Genomic DNA, 22,081 nt, shown 5'->3' with positions numbered 1-22,081 from the left:
CCAGCCCACGTACTGGATTTTCTTAGTGATTGGGTAACCCGGGACTGACCGCTCGATGCTTCTGAGCTGAGTTTCTCTTGCATGGATTGATTGGAGCGGCCCTGCCAGCTCTGCAAGGCCAGTGTGAAGCAAGCAGTAGATGGGAGAGGGGATTGTGCGCTGTCCATCTCTGCACCATTGCTGTGTCCTCTGTGCTTCCAGCCACCTGATTTGCCTGCAATGTTTGCTTGAGTTCGAGGAGAGCCTTTTGCATGCTAGTCCATGCAACAAGGCCCTAGAAAGCCATCAAAAGCAAAACAAAACAGGCTCTTCTTCGTTGTTGCAGCAGGCTTTGTAAGCTCCGGGCCCCCTGCGTGTGTCTCCAGGGTTGTATCTCAAGGACTCAGATTAGAACCGTTCCCTCTGTCAGAAAGGGTTTGTCACAGCGGACCACCCCGATGTGCCTTTTACCCACACTATCTCCCCATCTACACCTCCCACTGCTATCGCCAAGCACACGTGCACATGAATTCATAAATAGCTCCTAAAAAGCTTTCCAGGAGTTCAAGATGACATTTTCAAAAGCAAGCTGGAGTTGATGCTAATGTATCAGGAGCTGATAGCAAGATTACAAATGTGAAAGACAACGCTGACGTAAGAGAAATATTTTCTTCCCACTCCCTTGTAAGTTTGTGTTACACTAAATGGCAGAGGGTGAGGAGGGCAGGCTAAACCTCGTGATCTTGTGATTTTATGTAGGCTGCCCTGCTGGTTCTAACAGTCTGTCCTCTCTGCTTACAACCTAGTAGACACTTTTGTACCTGAGCTCTGCAGAGTTCCCCTGCATTGGAGACCAGAGATTCTGAGCTGCACAGGGCTGAGAGAGGACCATTTATGCAGTCCTGAAATGTGAATCACTATGTTCCTCCCAGAGGGTTAGGCCAGGAGCCCACAGCAGTGCTGTTAACATTCTGAGGGGCTACCGTTACCTTACAACATCTAAAGATGCTGTCCGCATTGTAACAGGATTGCTGGCAGGCATGGTAGCTGATGGCCTCACTGCCTGTTCCAACCCTGTCTTCTAAACCAGCAACCTCAGTTGGTTACCATGGTTACAGGGAAACGTCCTAATTTAAAGGAATAAGGACCCAAATCTAAAATTCAGTCTTCTAAATTAGGTGCCTCTTTTTTTCTTTTTTCTCTACTTCTTGTAACAATGAGTCTACACCTTAAAATCTGGAACAAATGTGGTTGGTATATGCGTGTATGCATGTGAATGTGTGTGTTTGTGGATGTATCTGTGTGTATGTCTGGTTGTATGTGTCTTGTATGTGTGTGTGACTGTGGTTGTGTATGTAGGCATGTTTCTGTGTATGTGAAAGTCTGTGTGTACATATGAGTGGGTGTGGGGGCTGTGTCGCCCATCTATTTTAAAGAAAGTTCTAATTATGGCAGAGTAACAAAGCCATTCCATCCCTGGTTGTTGGGTTGTCTCTACTGAGGTTGCCTCAAAACCTCCATCCATCCAGCTCTGCTTCCTGTTGCTATGTAACAGAGTGCTAGGCCTCCATCCATCCAGCTCTGCTTCCTGTTGCTATGTAACAGAGTGCTAGGCCTCCATCCATCCAGCTCTGCTTCCTGTTGCTATGTGGCAGTGCTTGGCCTTCCCACCTGCTTTCTGCTTTGGTCCTCAGCAGCTGCCCTGTGGACGAGGGAGGCTGGAGCAATTCAGTTGGTGACGGAGGAGCCAATTCTCCTGCACTGCTCGCCTCCCCTTCAAAGCTGATGGCTTCTTGAGAATTCCTTATATATTTACTTGCTTCAGTTTCTTTACCCCTGAAGTAGAGCTCTGTCTTTCTTTACAGGGAAATGGAAGGTTGGTGATGTTAGACATGGGGTGGGGGGAGCTGTTTTCAGAAGCACCTAGTGTACACTTCAGATTTGTGTCTTAACATACTTCAGACCAGGGCTCATGGTACACACATGTAAGTAAGTAGGAGGGTCAGGGATTCAAAGCCACCTGGCCACTTAGAGGTTGAGGCCAGCAGCCTGGGCTATGTGAGACCCTGTGTCAGAAACAAATAATAAAAAATTACTGACCTCTCTTCATCTTGAGAATTAAGACATTAGCATAAGCCTCATTGAATTCTGAAGGTCACATTGGCCCCTGAGGACCTTACCTTTCTAGACTGTGGAGGAACTTGGAGAGGGATTATGGGGTACAGAGCTGTCATTTCTATAACTGGGTGGGGACTAAAGTTCAGATCCACAAGACAAGAGTTGTCAAGAGCAATGGAGAGAACAGTGTGAGCCTATTACAGACCTTGTGATCACAGCTCAGCCTTTATTCCTTATTCCTTTCAGGCTTTGAACCAGAGACATATTGGGATCGAATGCACCTTTTCCAGGAAGCCATTGCACACAGGTTTGTCCATTAGCAAGAAGGAACAGTGACCAAATCAGTATGTCTCTCCAATAGCAGTTACTAAAGTGAACCCAGTTATTCTGTTGTGGGGGAAAAGAATCTGTCCTTCTAGAGCAGTGCTTCTCCACCTTTCTGATTGTGTTTCCCTCAGTACAGTTCCTCAAGTTACGCTGACCACCAGCCATGAAATTTTGTTGCTACTTCACAACTGTCACTTTGCTACTGTTATGAATCCTAATGTAAATATCTGATATGCAGGATATCTGATATGCAACCCCTTTGAAAGGGGTTGACCTCCAAGGCTTTGAGAACCGTTGCTGTAGTGGCAAGCTCCCTGCTTACCTCCACTCAGACACAGAGAAATGCTCCCCTGCAGTCTGTGGCTGTTGTCTCACAGACCCCCTTGCTTTGTTCTTCGTAAATAGCGTACAAAGAACCAGTTGTGCATGGAGGAGACAGGTGAAGGAAAACATTGTAAAAGTTGTCAGTCAACCTTCCCTGTGTTTTAGAAAGACAGGGGATGAAGGTAGCTGTTTCTTGGCACAGGACTTATGCACCAGGTAAACGTTTCCTGGGCTCCTCTGATTCACTGTCTCCTTCACCAGTGCAGCAGAACACATTGTTTCCAAGTGTCACTCAGCTGGTGTCACTTGTTACTTATTCCTCTGGTGAAACAAAGCCTCCTCTTACTGTTTCAATTACCCTCTGCTTGAAGCACCTTCTTTGTATTGTCCTATTGTCGTACATCTTCAGTTCCTAGCATCTGCACCCCGAGTATTCCTCTCATACCTACCATTTATTCACAAGATCACAAGTCTCTAACTTCTCCCAGCCAAGCTGGATTTCCCCACCTTACACCTTACTCTAAGATCTGAACAGTATGTGCGTGCTCAGTGACAGGTGTGGGATGAGTGCCCTGGTAACTCATTCCCTACTACTGCTAAAGGGATGTAGATGTGAGCAGGAAGGAGGGAGGGAAGAGGGAGCACAGCAGTTATTGGAACAGACCTTGTTCTAGGAAGCAGACTTGTCCACTCACACTGCCCAGAAAGGTAGGAGTCCATGGCAAGTCTACAGCGGAGTCTTGTCTTTTCTCACCCCTCTGGGGCTTGCTGGGCTCAGCTGGTAAAGCCGCAAGAAACAGCACTCGTGAGGATGCCCCAGCTAACGTACAGCTGGCAGCCTTCCTCTTCTAGACTCCACATTTTGACTAGGTGTCTCCTGGATTTGACCTTCAGCTGCCAAATCTGATTTTTTTTTTCTTCATATATCTGATTTCTTCCTAATATCTGATTTGCTTATGTATCTTTAAAGCTTTAAAGCCCATATATGACTGCAGAAGACTCTGCTGTGTGTCACCCATTGCCTAAGCCCCGCCTCCTCTGTGCCTGTCATTGTCTCCCTCTGCTAGGGCCACTCAGGTCCCACTATTTTGGACCCCCCCCCTCCTCTTACAGGGACTTACTGTGTAGTTCAGGATGGCTCTGAACTCAGTCTCCTGTCTCTGGCTCTCGAGTTAAGATTACAAGATACTCAATACTCCGCATAACATGCTTTAAATTGCACTTTTCGTCTTAAAAACGGTCAATCTAGAGGGCTTTGTGGGCCCCGGGAGGATAGAAGTTTAATTTTCCCATAGTAGTGCCAGCAAAGTGCTCAGAGACCTGTGTGTGTGCGGGTTGTGGAGCCCAGAGCCTTGTGGGAGCTGGGTAAGCAGTCCACCACTGGGCTGCAGTCCCTGGTCCTGCCTTTGCTTTTGCATGAGTGGGATTCCAATTGAGATGTGACTGGAGTGATGGTCTACTCAACGGTCAATCTCAGAAAGAGCTAGAACAACTCCCATCCCCACACAGTCCCCTCTGTGGTGGCTCCTCGCTCTTCCTTCCTTACACTCTGGATAACCGGGGTGAGATCTTCTCTGAGGTAGATGCCCCTTGTCTTTGTCTCGATCCTGGGTTGCCCCAAGTGGAAAATGAAGCATCCATGGGTCATTGGGCTGAAATGTAGGTTTTCTGAGGGTTCTGTTTTATTTTGGAAGGGTAGGGGTTGGAGGTTTGTTGATTTAGTTTTGTTTTTGTTTGTTTTGGGTTTGGCAGTGGTGGTGGGGAGGTCACTATAGAACCCTGGCTGGCCTGGAACTCATTTTGGTAAACTGTACTGGCCTTGAGATCTGCCTGTCTAGGGTTAAAGTGTTGGCGTTGAAGGCATGAACCACTGTGCCTGTCTAAATTGTGTTTTGTTTTTTTTTTTAAATAAACATCTTTGGGCTGGAGAAATGGCTCAGCAACTGAGAGTGATTGTTGTTCCTTTAGAGGACTCAGGTTTGGGGTTGGGGATTTAGCTCAGTGGTAGAGCGCTTGCCTAGGAAGCGCAAGGCCCTGGGTTCGGTCCCCAGCTCCGAAAAGAACCAAAAAAAAAAAAAAAAAAAAAAAGAGGACTCAGGTTTGGTTCCCAGCACCCACACTGGGCAGCTCACAACTGCCTATGACTCCAGCTCCAGAAGATCCAGCCCCCGCTCTGGCCTCTAAGGGCACATGCAGACAAGCAAGTACACACACACACACACACACACACACACACACACACACACACGAATGCACGCACACATGAATGCACGCACGCACACACCCTCACACCACACCACACACACACACCCTCATACCACACACACACACACATGCACACACACACCCTCACACCACACCACACACACACACCCTCACACCACACACACACACACCCTCATACCACACACACACACATGCACACACACCCTCATACCACACACACACATGCACACACACACCCTCACACCACACGCACACACACACCCTCATACCACACACACACGTACACACATACACACGCACGCGCACGCACCCTCATAACACACACATGTACACACACACGAATGCATGCACACATGAATGCACACACACACACGTACACACATACACATGCACGCACACGTACCCTCATAACACACACACACATGTACACACACACACATGCGCACACACACCCTCACACCACACGCACACAATCAAAGGTCATAGGCTAGGTGTGTGGTCTGTTGGTGGGATGCTCACCTAGCGTGCAGCGAGCACTGCAGGAAATGGCACAGTGGTGCACACCTGTGACCCAGCACTGCAGAGGGAGGGGTAGGAAGTCAGTGGTGAAAGGTTGGCCTCAGCTGAAGCAGGAATTTGAGGGCTGCCTGGGACACCTAACCCTGTCTCAAAAGTAAATAATAAATAAGAAGGGTCTTTCCTGGTGACCTAAAGAAGAAAAGAGACAGAAGCCTCTGGTCCAGCCGATCATACTGAGTTATTCAGTTGGCTTGCTTGGAAAGGAAGGAAGGAATCGGGAAGTGTCCTGAGTTTGCTTACTTGATGTGCATGTAAGGGATACCAGCCTAGAGCTGGCAGTTTGGAGGATACAGCCCAACATTTCCCCAGCGAGCTCAGTCCAGTAAAGAAGACACATTTTACCTCCTACATCAATGCCTTCATTACGTAAACCCTCAGCCACAGAGGGCAGAGTCTGGGCACATCTGTTAGCACGTCCTTTACAGCTCTTAGCAGGTGGGGCTGGAATAAATGTGCTTTATGGAAATAGAAAAACCAGGAATAGAACAAGCTATAGATAAGAAGTGGAACAGGACAGGTCACAGATGAGAAATGGTTTCTGCTCAATTCCCATTTCTAGAGCACAGCACGGCAAAGAGCCTTGGATTGCTCCTCACCTTAAAGGAGAGAGTTTTGATTAAGACACTTCATTCCATTTCAGTGAGGACCTTTATCAAGAACCTTCTCAATGTCAGCATGACAACAGTCAGGGGTGGCAAGAAAACATAAGATGGGGCTTGGTGAGCAGCCTGCCAGGACAGACTCCACAAGAGGCAGAGTGAAGGTTAAGTGGGGACCACAGAGGGGAGGACATGTGGGGAAGGGAAGGTGCTAAGTGGAAATGGAGGCTGGATAGAGTGCTGTAGTCACTGCAGGAGAGCTGGCAGCCTCGGAGTTGAAAGGCAGATGTTGAGGACTACCGAGGACAAAAACACGTAGACTGCGTGCTCCACATGGGAGGCCTTTCCACATTCCAGCATCTTGGCCTGTCAGAATCTAGCTGCACACTGCTCCCTGCTTCTCTAGCTAATGAGACCATGTGTCTGTGTGTCTGTCCTTACCATAGGTTTGGATTTGTGCAAGATAAATATTCTGCCTCCGCGTTTAACTTCCCTGCTGAGAATAAACCACAGTATATCCACGTCACAGGTGAGGACCTGGTTGTGGGTGGGTGCACGAGTCCCCGCCCGGGCCTGCAGGGGCAGGGCCTCCAGAACCAGCTGCGATTGTTTACCAACAGCTTCACTCAGGCTGGGTCTCTCCCTTCAGGAACAGTGTTTCTTCAGCTGCCGTACTCCAAACGCAAGTTTTCTGGGCAGCAGCGGCGGCGACGGAACTCTACCAGCTCCACCAACCAAAACATGTTCTGTGAGGAGCGGGTTGGCTACAACTGGGCCTATAACACCATGCTGACCAAGACATGGCGCTCTAGTGCCACGGGGGATGAGAAGTTTGCCGATCGGCTGCTGAAGGACTTCACGGATTTCTGTATCAACCGTGACAACCGCCTGGTCACATTCTGGACAAACTGCCTGGAGAAGATGCACGCCAGCGCTCCCTGACGCCAGGCTGCTCCATTAGGAGAGGCTGTGGGTATCCTGGAGCTGGCTGTCCAGCTAGGCTCTGGGCATCAGGTGTCAGGCTGCTCCTGTCAGCGAGTGGGGCCACTGCTGATATTTGGCCTCTTGCACAAGTGTGAGTGAGGAGAAAGACTGGAAGCAGCTGCTGTTGCTACCACCACCCAGATCTCGCCATCACGTGCCCGAGGCAGGGGGAGGCACAGATTGTCCGTGGGAGGGAGTCAGTGTCTGGGAATGGGGTAGGCAGCTTCCATTAAGGTCCTTTTTCCTCACCAGCAGTGGGATATTTGGAACAGAAAGAACCTCCTGCTTTCTGCCCAAGAATGTGTGTGTATAGGATAATTCTGTGACATAGTGTACCATTGCCTCATACCAGCTGTACATACGTGTACATAGCAGAAGTGAATAAAGCCCCCCACACAGTGTCTGTTCCCAGCCTTGTTCATAGCAGCAGTCCCATCATGGCTGGCAGCTGGCCAGGCAGGTCACCTGGTGGCGAGAGGGCTGCGGGACACACGGGTCTTGAGTCTGCCTATGAGTTGACTGGTAGGTTTCTTTTTAAAAGTCCTTTTGCAGGAACAAGGATCCTGTGGACAGTATTACTCAGTACAACACAGTACTAGACTTGTGTTGTCAGAGAGAGGCCTCGTTGAGGGGCTGTACCAGCTCAGGGGAGCAGACATCATGGCATTTCTGACATCCAAGGAAAGCTCTTGGCTCTAGACTGCTCGGGGGAGGCAAAGGCCTAGAGGAGCGTCTGGTAGTTGTGGCTGCTGCTCCCTCACGTGCTAGAGCTTATCACACTCCCCATTGATGTACCTTCTAACCAGCTTTCCCATCCTTTACCTCTCCTGGGCCTGTGTGCAGCTGCAGGCCCAGCCCTCCTGTCTTTCTCTTACCTCTAGGAAAACCTAACTTGTCTCTGGATCATCCTACTGTATTCTCCTGGGAAACTGGGTTTTTGTTGTTTATTTGTCAACAACAAAAGCAGGATACAGCGGCTTGTACCTGTAATATCAGTGTTTCGGAGGCTAAGGCAGGAGGATTATGGAGTTCCAGGCCAGGCTGGCCTCCACAGTGTGTGTTCTTAGCAAGGTCGAGCTCTGCAGTGAGACTGCCTTAGAAAGTCTCACTTTGGGCTGGAAAGATGACTCCGTTAAGAGCACTTGACTGATCTTACAGAGGACCTGAGTTCAGTGCCAGCACCCATGAGGTCACTCACGACCATCCATAACTGGAGTTCCAAGGGACCCCACACCCTCTTCTGACCTCCTTTGGCATCAGGCACACATGTAAACAAACATATATCCACATGCAAACAAAGTACTCATCACATAACACAAAAATAAATCTTAAAAACGAACAGGCAGCTCCACTACATTTAGACTTAGAATTCTCCTCACTACCTAGTCCAAAACCCTTAGGTAGGGTGCTGGATTTGCAGATCAGAGCCAACACAATAGGCACCAGGCCCTGGACTCAATTCATAGCATCACAGAAGTATAGCGGTGAAGCATTGTCTAGCCTGATGGGCTTTTTCACTGCTGCCTTGGGAGTAGCGCATCCTTCAAACCAGACTTAACCAGCTCAAATCTGCATATACCGTGCCAAGCTGTACTCACCTGGAACTTCTAATCACAAGTATTAAGTCCTGTGTGCAAAGGCTTTTTCTTTTAAGGTTGTGTGTGTGTGTGTGTGTGTGTGTGTGTGTGTGTGTGTGTGTGTGTGTACGCACGCGCACGTACATCAGATCCCCTGGAGCTAGAGTCTAGATGTTTGTGAGCCACCATGTAGGTGCTGGGAAGTGAGCCTGCAAGTGCTCTCAGTGGCTGAGCCACGTCCCTGGCTTGTGCATGTGAAGCTTTTGAGAGAGTAAGCTGCTAACGTGGGAAAGTGTGATTCATGGGAAGCTTAGCTTTTCCCACCCCCCACCCTTTCTTCTGAATATTACTCCTCTCACTGTCAGTCTTCTTGTCAGTAGGAGCTGTCCAGAGTAGCTGGGTTGAGGCAGGTACAGCTGACTTGTGGCGTGTACCTGTAACCGAAGCACTTGAGAGACCCAGGGAGAGGGGAGAAGCCTGCTGTGGACTTGAGGCCACTCCAGGACACACACACAAAGGACAGCTTCATTTGAAAGAACTGAGAAGACAGCAAATCTCTAGTTCTCGCTCTCCCAGATGGGCCTGTTCAGGGTGCCATGCCAGCCTTCTCTGTGATAGTGCTGGTCACTGTTGGCCAGGCCTGACCAGGTGATCTGCTGTGGTCCTGTTATCCATCCTGCAAAACCACCAATTGCCTCTTCACATACAGTTTTTGTCATAGTCCAGAGGTAACTTGGAAGACAATGATCTGACAGAAGATCAACTGATGAATTGGAACCAGGTCACTTGCCTGTCAGCTGATTCTGAGGCGTTCCTGACCTTGAGCTCCAGTTCCTGCAGTCTAGCATTCCAGATTCCAGTGCACTGCCCTCTTCCATCAACACCTACTTAGCCAGCCAGACAACTTGGCTACCTCCCCCCATCCCTGGTGCCCGACTTCAGAGCCTTGCCTCAGGGGAGCTACAGTCTAAAATGTGTCCCCACTAAGGTCTCATGCATTAGAAGCTTAACCCTGAGCCTGGTATGGTGACACAGGACTCTAATCCCAGTACTAGGGAGGCAAAGACTAATGACTAAGAGGTCTCTGTGAGCTCGAGGTTAGCCTGATCAACAAGCTGAGTCCCAGGACAGAAGAGCACACCAACTATGTATAAGCCCCTGGATCCATCCACAGCTCTAACATATATGTTTCAAAACAAACTTGGGGTTGGGGATTTAGCTCAGTGGTAGAGCGTTTGCCTAGCAAGCGCAAGGCCCTGGGTTCGGTCCCCAGCTCCGAAAAAAAAAAAAAAAAAGGAAAAAAGAGAAGAAGAAAAAAGTTAAAAACAAGCTCAGCATTAAAGGGAATGAGGGGCCAGCTCAATAAATAGAGGTGCTTGCCTTCGGTGATTTAAGTTCAGTTCCTCAGACCCATATGGTGGAAAGAATCAACCTCAGAAAGTTCTCTGACATCCACACACAAGTTGTGGTACCCATGTATCCACATATATACATACATGCACAAATTAATTGAATTTTTTAAAATAAAATATATTGAGGTCTGCGAAGGTTCACAAAAGTGGATAGAAAATAGGAGGGAAGCAGAATGCAAGCCAGTTCATAGTTCTCTACAGTCACCGACTTTCTGAGAGCCTGCTGTGTGCTAGGCTGATCATACTTGGCACATGTCTGAGAAGAGGTGAAAGGAAGGCCTCTGGAGGTGGAGGCCAGGCCATACCGCAGAAAGAAATCCAGGCTGGGCTGTTTTGTGGGATAGCATAGCCTGATCATGCATTGTGCCAACCCTTTCACCTCAAACTGCAGATTTCATGCATGGTGCAGCCCTGCAGACATAGGCATCCTGCAACAGGGCCATAGCTTCCCACACAGAATCCCTGATGGAGTAAAGAGTGGCTTTCCCCAGCACCCAGGACCTTGCCTATTTTTCCCCCTGGGCCTGCAGGAGCTTCAGGCAGCTCCTAGCCTTAAAACTATAGGCATACGCTTACCCTAAACATAGTGGAGAGTGCTCTCCGAGTCTCTCTCTTGCTTGTCAAAAGAGCATGTGCCAAGAGCCAGGTCTTACAGCCTTCAGGTTTGACCTCCATCTGCTGGCAGGCAGCAGAATCATCTGTTTCTCATGACTTGGCTCCTATTTCTTAAAAGAAGGGGGTCTTAACCACTGAGAACAGGACATGGAGAGGGTCTGGGAAGTGCAACCCCTTTTTTCTCTGAGCCCTGGGATACTCCTTTGACCTCACTTGGCTGCAAGACTGTGAGACTGCAGACGTCTCCCTTCTGTAACTATGTAGAGTTAAGCCTTTTGGCTCCCCAGGAGCTTGTGGCCGTTGCCACTAGAACCTCGATTCTTAGCACCGTGCTTTTGCTGATCCAAGCTCACTTCCTCCCATCCAATATTCCTCAGATGTCTCCAAAGAGACAAAACAAATATTTTTAAACCCATGGCATCCCAAGAGAAAGATTTCCCAACACCTTTTGATGTTTGTCCAACCCTATTGGTTCCTGTACTACACTTTACCCCTCCCTGCATTCTAGAAGTGTATAATGAGTGCTATCTTCAAAGGGAAGTCTCTTGTCAAGCAAAATGTCCTGTCCCTTTCCAAACTATGTGTCCTCGGTCCCCAAGTCTCTTGTCTAAGAGAAATAAAGTAGCAAAAGTCCTGCTACAGGCAAATCAGAAAGATGACGCGAACCGGGTACAGGGGAGTGAAGGTACAGCCCCAGCTATTCAGAGGTTGAGGCAGGAGAATGAGTTTGAGCCCAAGAATCCAAGGCCAGAATGGGCTACATATCTGAGGCCTTGCCAGAAAGGGAATGGGGGAGGAGAAAAAATAACCAAGTATTTTGATCTGATTTAAAAAACAAAATGGTCCACATAGATGGGCCTCCCCCAGTAGAAGAGAAACCTTGTATTTCTTCCTAGATGTGAAGAGCTGAGTTCTTCCTCAATGGCAGGCCTAACCCCAAGCCTCTATAGTGATCATTCTTGCTAGGTTGCTAGGCCGGAGTGACTGAGACCATTACAGCCACACAGCAAGTTCCAGGCAGAGCCAGTGTGCTTTTGAATTATACCAAATTGCTGATCCAAGCTCACTTCCCTCCCTGGTGGTGTTCGTTGCTCAAATGCCAAGGCCTAGAGCTCTTGTGTTTTCTCACACATTCCTTGTTCTTGGTGTTTATCTCTATAGAGTTACTGGGGGTCAAGAACACACCTTGTTCATCCATGTATCCTCCACTGGACATTCACCTCCCAAATTAGGAGCTCTTTTACATTTGGCTGGGTTCACTCATTCAGCCAGCACTGGGGAACTAGAGTACAGACCCAGCAGTAGCTGTGGCACTGTGGAAGAGGTCTCTGCACTGGGAAAAGTGCCACAGAAACGGGAGGGGACTTGACTATGCGTGGGGAAATGAGACATGGGCATTTGAGCAATGTAAGAGTTCTCAAGGAGGGGCTGGGGATTTAGCTCAGTGGTAGAGCGCTTGCCTAGGAAGCGCAAGGCCCTGGGTTCGGTCCCCAGCTCCGAAAAAAAAAGAACCAAAAAAAAAAAAAAAAGAGTTCTCAAGGAAGAAGCTCTCCTGGTAGGAAAGGGGGAAGCTAGATTGCTAGAACACTTGTACAGATTAGTGAGCTAAAGACTGAAATGAGAAAAGCTGTGTGTGTGTGTGTGTGTGAGAGAGAGAGTGTGTGTGTGTGTGTGTGTGTGTGAAAGATCGTGTGTATATGAGTGTGTGTGTGAGTGTGTGTGTGTGTGTGTGTGTGTGAGTGGGTGTGAGTGGGGGTGGGGGTGTTCTAGCCTGACCTGTCCAGCCTACACTTTTGACGATTGATTTTGAAAAGTGTTTTCAAGTTCTGGGGTGAGGGGTTGGGGATTTAGCTCAGTGGTAGAGCGCTTGCCTAGGAAGCGCAAGGCCCTGGGTTTGGTCCCCAGCTCCGGAAAAAAAAAATCAAGTTCTGGGGTGCAATCTGGAATGACAAGTGGGCCATTGTCTGGGCTCCCTGAACCAACTTGTCTCTGGGGTTACTCTAGGTGGGGCTTCTTCTCTCAGGCTTTGCTGCTCCTAACCTCATTCTGGGGCACTAACCAGGGCAGGCTTCAATCATCTTCCTTCCTGACACTCTCCTTCTTTAGTGTTTTGTTTCATCATGGTGTGATCCTGTGCCAGCCTTCCTTCCCCTCACCCCATCCATCTGATCTGCATCTGTTTCCATGGTAACAAAATGGGAATAATCAAATATTCGCTATATTACTCAAGGAGAATTGGTTTGAGGACCTAGGAGATAAGGGCTCTGAGAATTGAGTCATTACACAGGCTGTTGGTTTTTTGGTTTTGGGGTTTTTTGTTTTTTTTTTTTTAATTGAATCAGGGTCCTTCAGGCCCAGGATAGCTTCAGACCCATATTCCTCTTGCTGTGCCTCCAGGGTGCTGAAATTCCAGGCATGTGGCCACCACACCCTGCTCAAACCACCCTGTGCAATCCCGAGCCGTCTGTTCACCATGGGATGCATTAAATCTGGGGCTGGGGTGATGCCTCTCTGGCAACCTTCAAGGTGTCATAGCGAGGACCCTTGCAGTTAGCTTTGTATAGCCATCTGGGTGGCACAGGGTGCTTGCTTTTTTTTATTGTGTTGAAGTTTGAACCCAGGGCCTGGCACATGTTCAGCAAGCACCCTGCCACTGAGTCACACGCCCGGACCAAGCTCGGGTTGTGCATATGCCTTCTGGGAAGCCGAATGCTCCATTTTGAATGTGCCTGGCAAGGGTATAAAGGACCTCAAATGCTACCAACCAGTCTGAAGCTTGGGGAAGGACAGAAGAAAAAGAAAAGGAGAAAGAAAGAAAGCAGAAGGAAGAGAACAGCAAGAGCTGCCTGTGTATTGAACCCAGATAAGTGCATACCTGAGTCCTGCTAGAACCAGAGGACAGCACTGGGGAGCTAGCTGGGTAATAGGACCCTTACCTCTCCTAGGAGAAACTGAGTCTCCAGGAAATGAAAAGTATTGCCTGAGGAAATTGAGCTCCCTAGAGAGGATGAGAGACAGGCAAAGGAGAAGGAAAAACCCGGGGGCGAGGGGGGAGGTCATGGCCAGCAGCCTCCTAGGGAGGAGGGGAGGACAGGACTTGGGTCTGGGCCTTTAGCACTGTGGTCAGGGCCAAGTCGCCAGTGCCTCCTATTCTTGGGTACCACACAGACTGCTGTGGGTGCGTGGTGCTGAAAGGACAGGGGAGCTCCTGCATGGCTTGACGCACAGGATGTGTCTCGCCTCAAAGCAGAAGTGAAAGAGGAACCAATCTTCGGAGACATGGGGAGCCTGTCTACCCCTCAGTGCCTTCTGCAGGAACCAGGAGGCAGCAGCCGCCAGCGGGAGCCAGCCTGGTGAGGTGACAAGGAGAAGCCCTCCAGGCTGGGTGTGTGCATCCCTCCATACATATGTGGGGCTCTTTAAGCCTTCATCCTCTTGAAACAGCCCAATAAATAAAGGTTTGGTTTTTTTCTTTTTTTTCGGAGCTGAGAACCGAACCCAGGGCCTTGCCCTTGTTAGGCAAGTGCTCTACCACTGAGCTAAATCACCAACCCCATAACTGAAGGTTTAAATCGGTTTGTTATGATTGAGACTCTGAGAGCCCTGAATCAGTGCATGCCCCTGTCTCCTAGCAGAATCGAAGCCAACCTCTCTCTGCAGAGAGGGATCTATGCGCCGTTTGCACGTCACTCGCTGTCCACACATTTGCTGGCCATCCTCTCATGTGCAGCTCACGAGCTTTCTGTAGAACATGCAGAGAATAACCCATGACTCCCAGCATAACTGACAGAAGAGCTTTCACTGTGTCTAGTCATTGATATCTTCATATAAAAGAGAAAGGGAGTCTCAAATTCTTCACAGCAGTGGCCGGCTGAGGACCTGGCACAAGAACTGCTGGCAGCTCGGGACAGGGATGCCACTGAGAACCCTGTGTGTGTGTTCTGTCCTGCAGGAATCCCGCCATGACTGTGCACAAGTTTTCCACTGTCATCGAAGCCTCTCCTATTGGCTGTTTCTCTCCTGGAACCTTTGCAGACCTGCAGGCATCTTTCTGGGAGCCCTGTTAGAGGTGACTGACCCTAGGGCTGACCACTAGTCTCTGGGAGGGCACCTAATGTCACCCAGCCTCCCATTGCCCTCTCAGCAGCAAGGAGACACGGAACTCATTGGTGGCTCCCAGACAGAAATGCATTTCTGTGGACATCCCAGGGAGACAACATCTGATCTCTAGTCTATAGAGGAGCTTAAGGGATTGAAAGTGAAGAACAGGGTTGGGGATTTAGCTCAGTGGTAGAGCGCTTGCCTAGCAAGTGCAAGGCACTGGGTTCGGTCCCCAGCTCCGAAAAAAAAGAAAAAAGAAAAAGAAAAAAAGTGAAGAACAGCCCATAACGGTAAACGCTGTGAGAATTTCAGGTCCAGTGGACTCTGCTGAGGCCTGAGTTCATTACTGCTCAGCCAGGGCACCAACGGGTCTTCAGGTGAGCAGACACTCTCTGCTGATCCGGGCCTTCCCAGCCTGAAATGCTCACACGGTTACTGGAACTGGACTGTGGCTCCCACAGAAAAGGCCACTCAATGGATGGGAGCACCTACCAGTCTTAAGGTGTTCTTTTGCAGGCAAAGGCAAAAGGGGGAAGACTGGTAGAAAATAAACATCAACTTCTAAGGGGTGTGTGTGTGTGTGTGTGTGTACAATGTACATGTACATAACCATCTACCCAGCATTTTGTAGATACAGGAGGGGAGAAGGACATCAAACAACAACAAAATACACAGTAATTATTTTTATAGTTATGGATTATAATTGGGGACAGTGTCCTAAAGGCCAAAGAGGTTGTGAGGTTGGATGGGACCTCAAGCCATGCTGGGGATGAAGGCTGTCTTCTGGAAATTTTCCTGGAAACCTGGTGGCTGACAGAGTTGGAGAAGAGCAGAGATTCTGGGAGCAGAGATGTGAAGATTCTGAGACCCCGAGGCAGAAAGCTTAGTGGCTCCAAGTGAGGGGAAGGGGTGAGGGCCAGAGAAAGAGGAAGAGAGATGCCATCACAGGAACATCAAGTGACACACAGTTGTACATTTTCAAGAGAAGGAAGGGGGGTGGACTCAGGTTAGCCTCTTGTGGCCTCTTCTCAGTAGGAATTTATTCACCCACCCTGCTGGGCTATTGGAAAGTTGTGTTGGGTAAAGGCAGAGAGAGGAAGTACATGGGGTAGCCATGTTAAAGGAACCTAATAACAGAACCTTTAGTTTATGGTGAGTGGGGCATAGGCTGACGGTTTAGCAGCCTTTCCAAAGGCTGCCAATGACATGCCTGCCTTTCTCCAGAGGTAGATTCTAGAAGATGCAGAGACCAGGGCTACCCATGGGTTTAGATACCTTGGTGCAACTTGCTGGGTGCTGAAGTATTTCCCTGATGTCATATTACTGCCCCACCGAGTCAGTGCAGACTGGAAAGGGGCTAAAAACTGTGGCAGGGTCCACCTTAGAAGGCGATGGGTAGACCTCTTTCCTTCTCAGGATATTCCTGAGAGTATATGCATCGGGCTTTAATTCATGACCTAGTCAGTCTGCGCTGACTCCTCACTCAAGGACAGCCACACGCTGTGCACATTGCACAGTACTGGAGCCCTGAGGTCTGACCAGCCGCAAGAGCACGTTACTCTATGAGCATAAAGCCACCTTGGCCTTCCTCTCCTGATTCACAGGGGCAATCTCCGTGAAGCAAAAACTCACATCCCCAGATCACAGGATCCTGGAGGGAGCTGTGCAGGACACTGCTTGCTGCCCTATTTAGTTCTAGCTCAAGTGGTGTGTGTGTGTGTGTGTGTGTGTGTGTGTGTGTGTGTGTGTGTGCGCGCGCGCGCGCGTGTGTGTGTTGGTGATGGTAGTGATGGTGGTGATGGTGAGGGTGGTGGTGGTGATGATGGTGGTGTTTGCTTGTTTAACTATTTTTTTGTCATACTTTGAGATAACATCTCTTTCTTTAGCCCAGAGTGGCCTCAACGTTAAAATCCTCCTGTTTCAGCCTGCTACTGCTGGGATTACAAGTGTGTAACACCATTTCCGGGTCAGTACCAGCTGGCCTCTACAGGTAAGTAACCGAGAATTGTTGGCACCTTACTGGTGACTAGATTCTATTAACAGGTCCCCATGACCTTGCCCACACAGCCCCTTCAGCCTGGGACATACCTTTGGTCTGTGTTCTGTTGGATTTTGGGCTCCATTTGTTGGCGGTGGCCCTGAGGTGGCTGTCGGTCCTCAGAAGCATCGCAGAATGACCTCGCTGGCCACTGCTTAGAGAGGGAAAACCAAGGGTCCTGAGTAGGGAACCAACTTTCTGAGGTTGGAGCTGGCCGGTGGAGCTGGGCCAGGCTGGGTCTCTGTGGTCGCCTTCCTTTCTTTCTCATGCCCTGACTATGCTCTGTGCGTCTGCACAGTCCTCACAGTGCGGGGCCCTAGCTCCCACCCCACCTACCTCTATGTTCAGTTGCTCCCCTAGCCCTTCACTAGAGATTCTGGAGGAACTCATATGTGTTACAGCAAAACTCTTGATTTAGCTGTGCACCCCGCCCCCAGCTCCCCTGAAGCCTGCTCCTCCCACAGTCTTCCCCGATTTAGTAACCGTACCATCATCTACCCAGTTATTCAAGCAGAAAGCCTTGGAATTATCCTACATTTCCCCTTCCCTCAGCCCCCTCACCTGATCCATGAGCAAAAACATATTGTAATCGACCTTTCCTCCCATCCCAACCACACTGGTCCTTCTGTGTTTGCTGTATTGTATCAGCCTCCCTAGAGCAAGATGGTGGCAGGTGGAGGCTGGGGGGTCACCTGGAGCTTGCCGGCCATTGGTCTGGAGTACACAGTGCAACAGAAACTAGAAGGCTTCCCTCAACCAGGCAGAGGGCAAGCACCAACTGCAGACCTCCACACGAATGCTGTGACCTATTCTTTCACACACAAATAACAAAGGCTTAAAAAGGAGCTTGAGTTACAAGTCTACCCCAGGTCAGCGCCTCTAAAAGGGCAGCATTATCCTAGCATGTGAATTCATTAAGGGGGCAATCTCTTGGACTGGGAGTGTAGCTTGGCAGTAGGGAGCACTTGCCTGTATGAGGTCCTGAGCTCAATGTCTTAACACCAATGCTCAAAAACCAAGCCACAAACCAAGCAGGGGGTGGAGTTTTCTTTAACCTCTCAGTACTTCATTGTTAACTATAACTTGGGGACAATAGCATTGCCTACCTCACAGAGGGGAGGTGAAGATTAAAGGGAGGATAAGTAAAAAAAAGAAAAAAGAAGAAAAAACTGGGCAGTGGTAATCCCAGCACGTGGGAGGCAGAGAAAGATAGATCTCTGAGTTCAAGACCAGCCTGGTCTATAGGACCAGTTCCAGGACAGTCAGAGGTGCAACATCACACGGGATGAGTGCTTGGTAATATTGGTTCTTTTAGGATTAGTAGTTTGTTGTTGTGACCCGGCATCCTGCTCTGCGGCCCAGGCTGGCTTTGAACTTTCTTCTCTTCCCTCAGACTCCTGAGGAGACTCCTGAGGAGTGCTGGGATTCCGGGTGTGAGCCATTGCACCCCACTCTGTTACCATTTGAAATCGTTGACATTTTTTTCGCTGTCCGTTTAACTTTTTTTTTAAATTTATTTATTTATTTTATGTATATGAGTACACTGTAGCTGTCTTCAGACACACCAGAAGAGGGCATCAGATCCCATTAAAGATGGTTGTGAGCCACCATGTGGTTGCTGGGATTTGAACTCAGGACCTCTGGAAGAGCAGCCAGTGTTCTTAACTACTGAGCCATCTCTCCAGCCCCATTTAACTTGTTTTAAACTTTTTTAGATTTATTATTTTCTGTGCATGAATGTTTTGCCTTGCATGTGTGCCCGTGTGCCACATGCATACCTGGTGCCGTTGGAGGTCAGAAGAGGGCACCAGATCCTCTGGAACTAGAGCTGCAGATGGTCGTGAGTCACCATGTGGGTGCTGGGACCCGAATCCAGGTCCCCTAAGGAGTAGCAGAATGTTCTCTCAATCACTGAACCATCTCTCCTGCCCCCAGTTTTTCTTAAAGAGGCAACTATTTTTTCCCTGTCTTTGAGAAGTAAGAATGCGTACATTTTATCACTTTTCATGGTCTACACCCTAATCTGCTTAACAGAAGTACCAGGGTCTTTAACTGGCAAGTACATCATGGGTCTCCTCCTTAGCTCCATAGGAATGTCTTTCCCTGTGACTCGGCCCTCTGCAGTCACGCTGGTCTCCTCGCAGCTCTGTGTGCGATTCGGGCTTTGTCATTCTCCTTTCCATCTCAGCCCGATCTTTATCCCTCAGCCTGGCGAACCAGTGCCTCGGGGAGGCCCTTCCATTTCCTACATTTCTATTCTTACTGCTGTGGCAGAAGCAACGGGGAAGCATTTCTTCAGCTCCTGGTTTGAGGTACAACCTGTCATGGCAGGGATATTGATATTGTGGTGGCAGGACCTTGAGGCAGCTTCTCACCTTGCATCCACAGTCAGGAAGCTGAGAGCACAGAAGGCTGTTGATCAGCTCGCTTCCTCCCCTCTACCCAATCTGAGATCTCAGTCCATGGAGTGGCACTGCCTACCTACAGCTCGGGTCTTCCTACCTCGGTTAACCTGAATCAGAGCATCCCTCATCCGTGTGCCCTCAGGTGCATCTCTTGAACGGCTCTGGATCCTGCACCTCGACAATCCACATTAACCCTCACACGAGATGTGATCTGTGTTTCGCTGTGGCACTGATCCCCGACTGCAATCGAGTGTGCCTCTCACAGACTGAACTCCACAAGAACTCCATGAACTCCAACTCATTCTTTCCCTTCATGGACACAGAATTTTGCAGTGCGGTGAGTGAGTGGATTGGTGAGAAAGACCAAGGTCAAAAGTCCAAGGGAATAATGTGTTGTCCTTGCAAGAGTGATGAGGCTTTCTCATTGGCATCCAGTCATGAGCTGGGATGGCTAGCCTGGCTTCAGCAGGTTCTACTTGCTGGAATGGGGTCTTGGGTGCTCACAGGCACCCTGGCATTATAAAAGGGGGGGGAGGAAGAGAGAGAGAGAGAGAGAGAGAGAGAGAGAGAGAGAGAGAGAGAGAGAGAGAGAGAGAGACTTTGCCCCTTCCAGCAGAGATCAAAGTTGGACACGAAGCTACAGTGTGACAGAGAAGTCTGTCTGGTCTCCTGTCTGTGTGCCAGACACATTTGCTTTTCCTTCCTTCTTAAATCAGGGGAGGGATGAACCCTCCTGCACCGGAGCACTGCGTTCTGGTTTTTCTGGCTGATGACACATTCTTTACTGGGTTAGAGCAGAGGTTCTGTAGACCTGGGCCAGTCTCTGACAGAGTCCACACTGGGACATGGAGAAATGAGAACCGGGACAACATGGAGACTTTTTATAAAGCTAAATTAATCCTGAGATTGTCTGTCCTACATTTTTCTGTGTCAGGCTGCCCTTTCTTTTATGAAACCAGGGTGACAGGAATTGATGATTTTATGTCCTTGCTTGTCAAAATCACCTATTTAATTCTCCTTTGAAATTTGCTGGCTGAGGAGAGAGGCTGAGTTGGGATGAGAATACAGGTTTGCTAGTTTCCAGATACCTAATGCCCTCCGTTCTGCAGGCCCCTGGAGAGGATTCTACACAAGGGAGATGCAAGAACTAGCTATAAGTTATTGACAGACGGCCGTACGGAAGAACCTATTTGCTCTGAGAACCACTGAGACTGTCTAGACTGGAATGTTTCCACTGGTGTCAGCTGAACATGGTGGCCTCTAACCCCTGCTTTGATGAGGGAGATCTCTGAGTTCCAGGCCAGCCTGGTCTACACGGTGAGACTGTCTTAAAAGAGACAGACAGACAGACAAGAGCAAAGCAAAAACTTATAAAAAAAAACCCAAATCAACTGATTGATATTAAGTTTTTTGCAGGTAAGCAGTCAGCAATTGAGCGGGCTGTCCCAGCACCGCTGGTGTTCACTATGCAGAGACATAGGGACTGCCTACTGACCTTGGCCTTGGATTCAGATGTACCTGTATTTTAACACCAGTTTCACTATTTATTACGTGTGTGATCTAGAGCAAATACATTTTCTGCCTCTTAAAATGGGAGATAGAAAGCTAGGTGGTGATAGTACATACCTTGAATCCTAGCACTCGAGAGGAAGAAGCAAGTGGATCTTGATGAGTTCAAGGCTAGCCTGGTCTACAGAGTGAGTTCCAGGGCAGCCAGGACTACACAGAAAACCATGTTTCAAACATCATCATCATCATCATCATCATCATAATCATCATCATCATCATCATCTAATGGTATATTATGACTTATTATTATTGTTAAAATAAATAAAAATAAGAGGTAGAGACTAGAAAAATGGCTCAGCAATTAAGAGTACTGATATGATTCCCAGCAACCACATGGCAGCTCACAACTGTCTATTACTCCATTACTAGGGGATCTGAAGCCCACTTCTGGCCTCCTCAGGAACCAAGCGTGCACACTGTGCACAGATATACATGCAGGCAAAACACCCACATGCATATAAATGTCACTAACCTATTGTTTGAAAGGAAAAGAAAGGGAGCCATGGTTCCAGGAGAATCTGACACAGGGCAAACTAACCTGATCGTAGAGGCTTGGGGAACTTTAAGGAAGTAACCACTGAACTGAAAGCTGAAGGGCAAGTAGGATTAGCTGGACCTTTGGTGGTGGGGAGCATCCTAGGCAGAGAAGGAAGACGGTGCACAAGGGTAGGATGATGTTCAGAAAGCAGGACTGCAGAGGAAACTCATCTTGGGCATGCTACGTGTTTTTACTGCTACCCTTAAAGGTTCTAGCTGGACTTGGAAGCTCACACCTTTAATACCAGCATCAGAAAGCCCAGACAGGTAGATCTCTGTTTTCCAGGCCAACCTGGTCTCCAGAGTGAGTTCCAGGACAGCCAGGGCCACACAGAGAAACATTGTCTCAAAAGCAAAACGAAACAACAACAACAAAAGACGTTCTAAGTAAGCAAGAGAGAGCACCATCAGATCTGCGGTTTTGAGCTTCTTCTGCACTGTGGTTATGGGGGATGGCAGTTGTGGGTGGGGTGGGCAAGCAGTCTCAAGGACCACTTAGGAGATGAAATGGTCATGACTGAGCAATGTATTCTAGGAAGGATGAGGGTGAGAGAGATGCCGCGGATGGCACCCAGGTTTCTGGATAGAACCGTTGCCAGGCAACCGAGTGAAAGCCAGAAGGGAGTAGGGAAAGCCTGTGACACGATTTCCCTTGCAGTTGTTATTAAGTCCGAGTTTGCAGACTGAAAGG

At 48.9% G+C, this 22,081-nt stretch overlaps 1 protein-coding gene and 2 long non-coding RNA genes across 36 annotated transcripts in view; 2 read left to right on the top strand and 1 right to left on the bottom strand.

Moving 5' to 3' along the window:
- Depdc5 (DEP domain containing 5, GATOR1 subcomplex subunit) overlaps positions 1-10,322 on the top strand; it is a 130,616-nt gene extending 120,294 nt beyond the window's left edge. For 25 of the 32 annotated variants that reach the window (XM_063273173.1, XM_063273168.1, XM_039091988.2 and 22 more), the window contains 3 exons: positions 2,344-2,404; positions 6,599-6,681; positions 6,802-7,539. In XM_063273173.1, the coding sequence (XP_063129243.1) occupies positions 2,344-2,404; positions 6,599-6,681; positions 6,802-7,094 (437 nt within the window). In that variant the 3' untranslated portion in view covers positions 7,095-7,539. Of the gene's footprint in view, positions 1-2,343; positions 2,405-6,598; positions 6,682-6,801 lie in introns of all 32 variants that reach the window. The other 7 variants (XM_063273182.1, XM_017599214.3, XM_063273181.1 and 4 more) reach the window with 2 other exon arrangements.
- LOC134481862 (uncharacterized) overlaps positions 1-19,453 on the bottom strand; it is a 30,987-nt gene extending 11,534 nt beyond the window's left edge. For both annotated transcript variants that reach the window (XR_010057726.1, XR_010057727.1), the window contains exon 1: positions 16,930-19,453. This is a non-coding gene — a long non-coding RNA (uncharacterized LOC134481862). The remainder of the gene's footprint in view (positions 1-16,929) is intronic.
- Positions 15,886-21,143, top strand: LOC120096506 (uncharacterized). Of its 2 annotated transcripts, XR_005493029.2 has the most exons (4): positions 15,886-15,993; positions 16,728-16,831; positions 19,427-19,621; positions 20,394-21,143. It is a non-coding gene; the product is annotated as an uncharacterized LOC120096506 (long non-coding RNA). The 2 variants fall into 2 exon arrangements; XR_005493028.2 differs by lacking the exon at positions 15,886-15,993 and having other exon boundaries at positions 16,696-16,831.
- Positions 21,144-22,081: the final 938 nt, after the last annotated feature.

The sequence above is a fragment of the Rattus norvegicus genome, chromosome 14 (assembly GCF_036323735.1).
Source record: "Rattus norvegicus strain BN/NHsdMcwi chromosome 14, GRCr8, whole genome shotgun sequence".
Taxonomy (NCBI): domain Eukaryota; kingdom Metazoa; phylum Chordata; class Mammalia; order Rodentia; family Muridae; genus Rattus; species Rattus norvegicus.
Note: the sequence above shows the minus strand (reverse complement) of the source record. Positions and strands in the feature narration are given on the sequence as shown.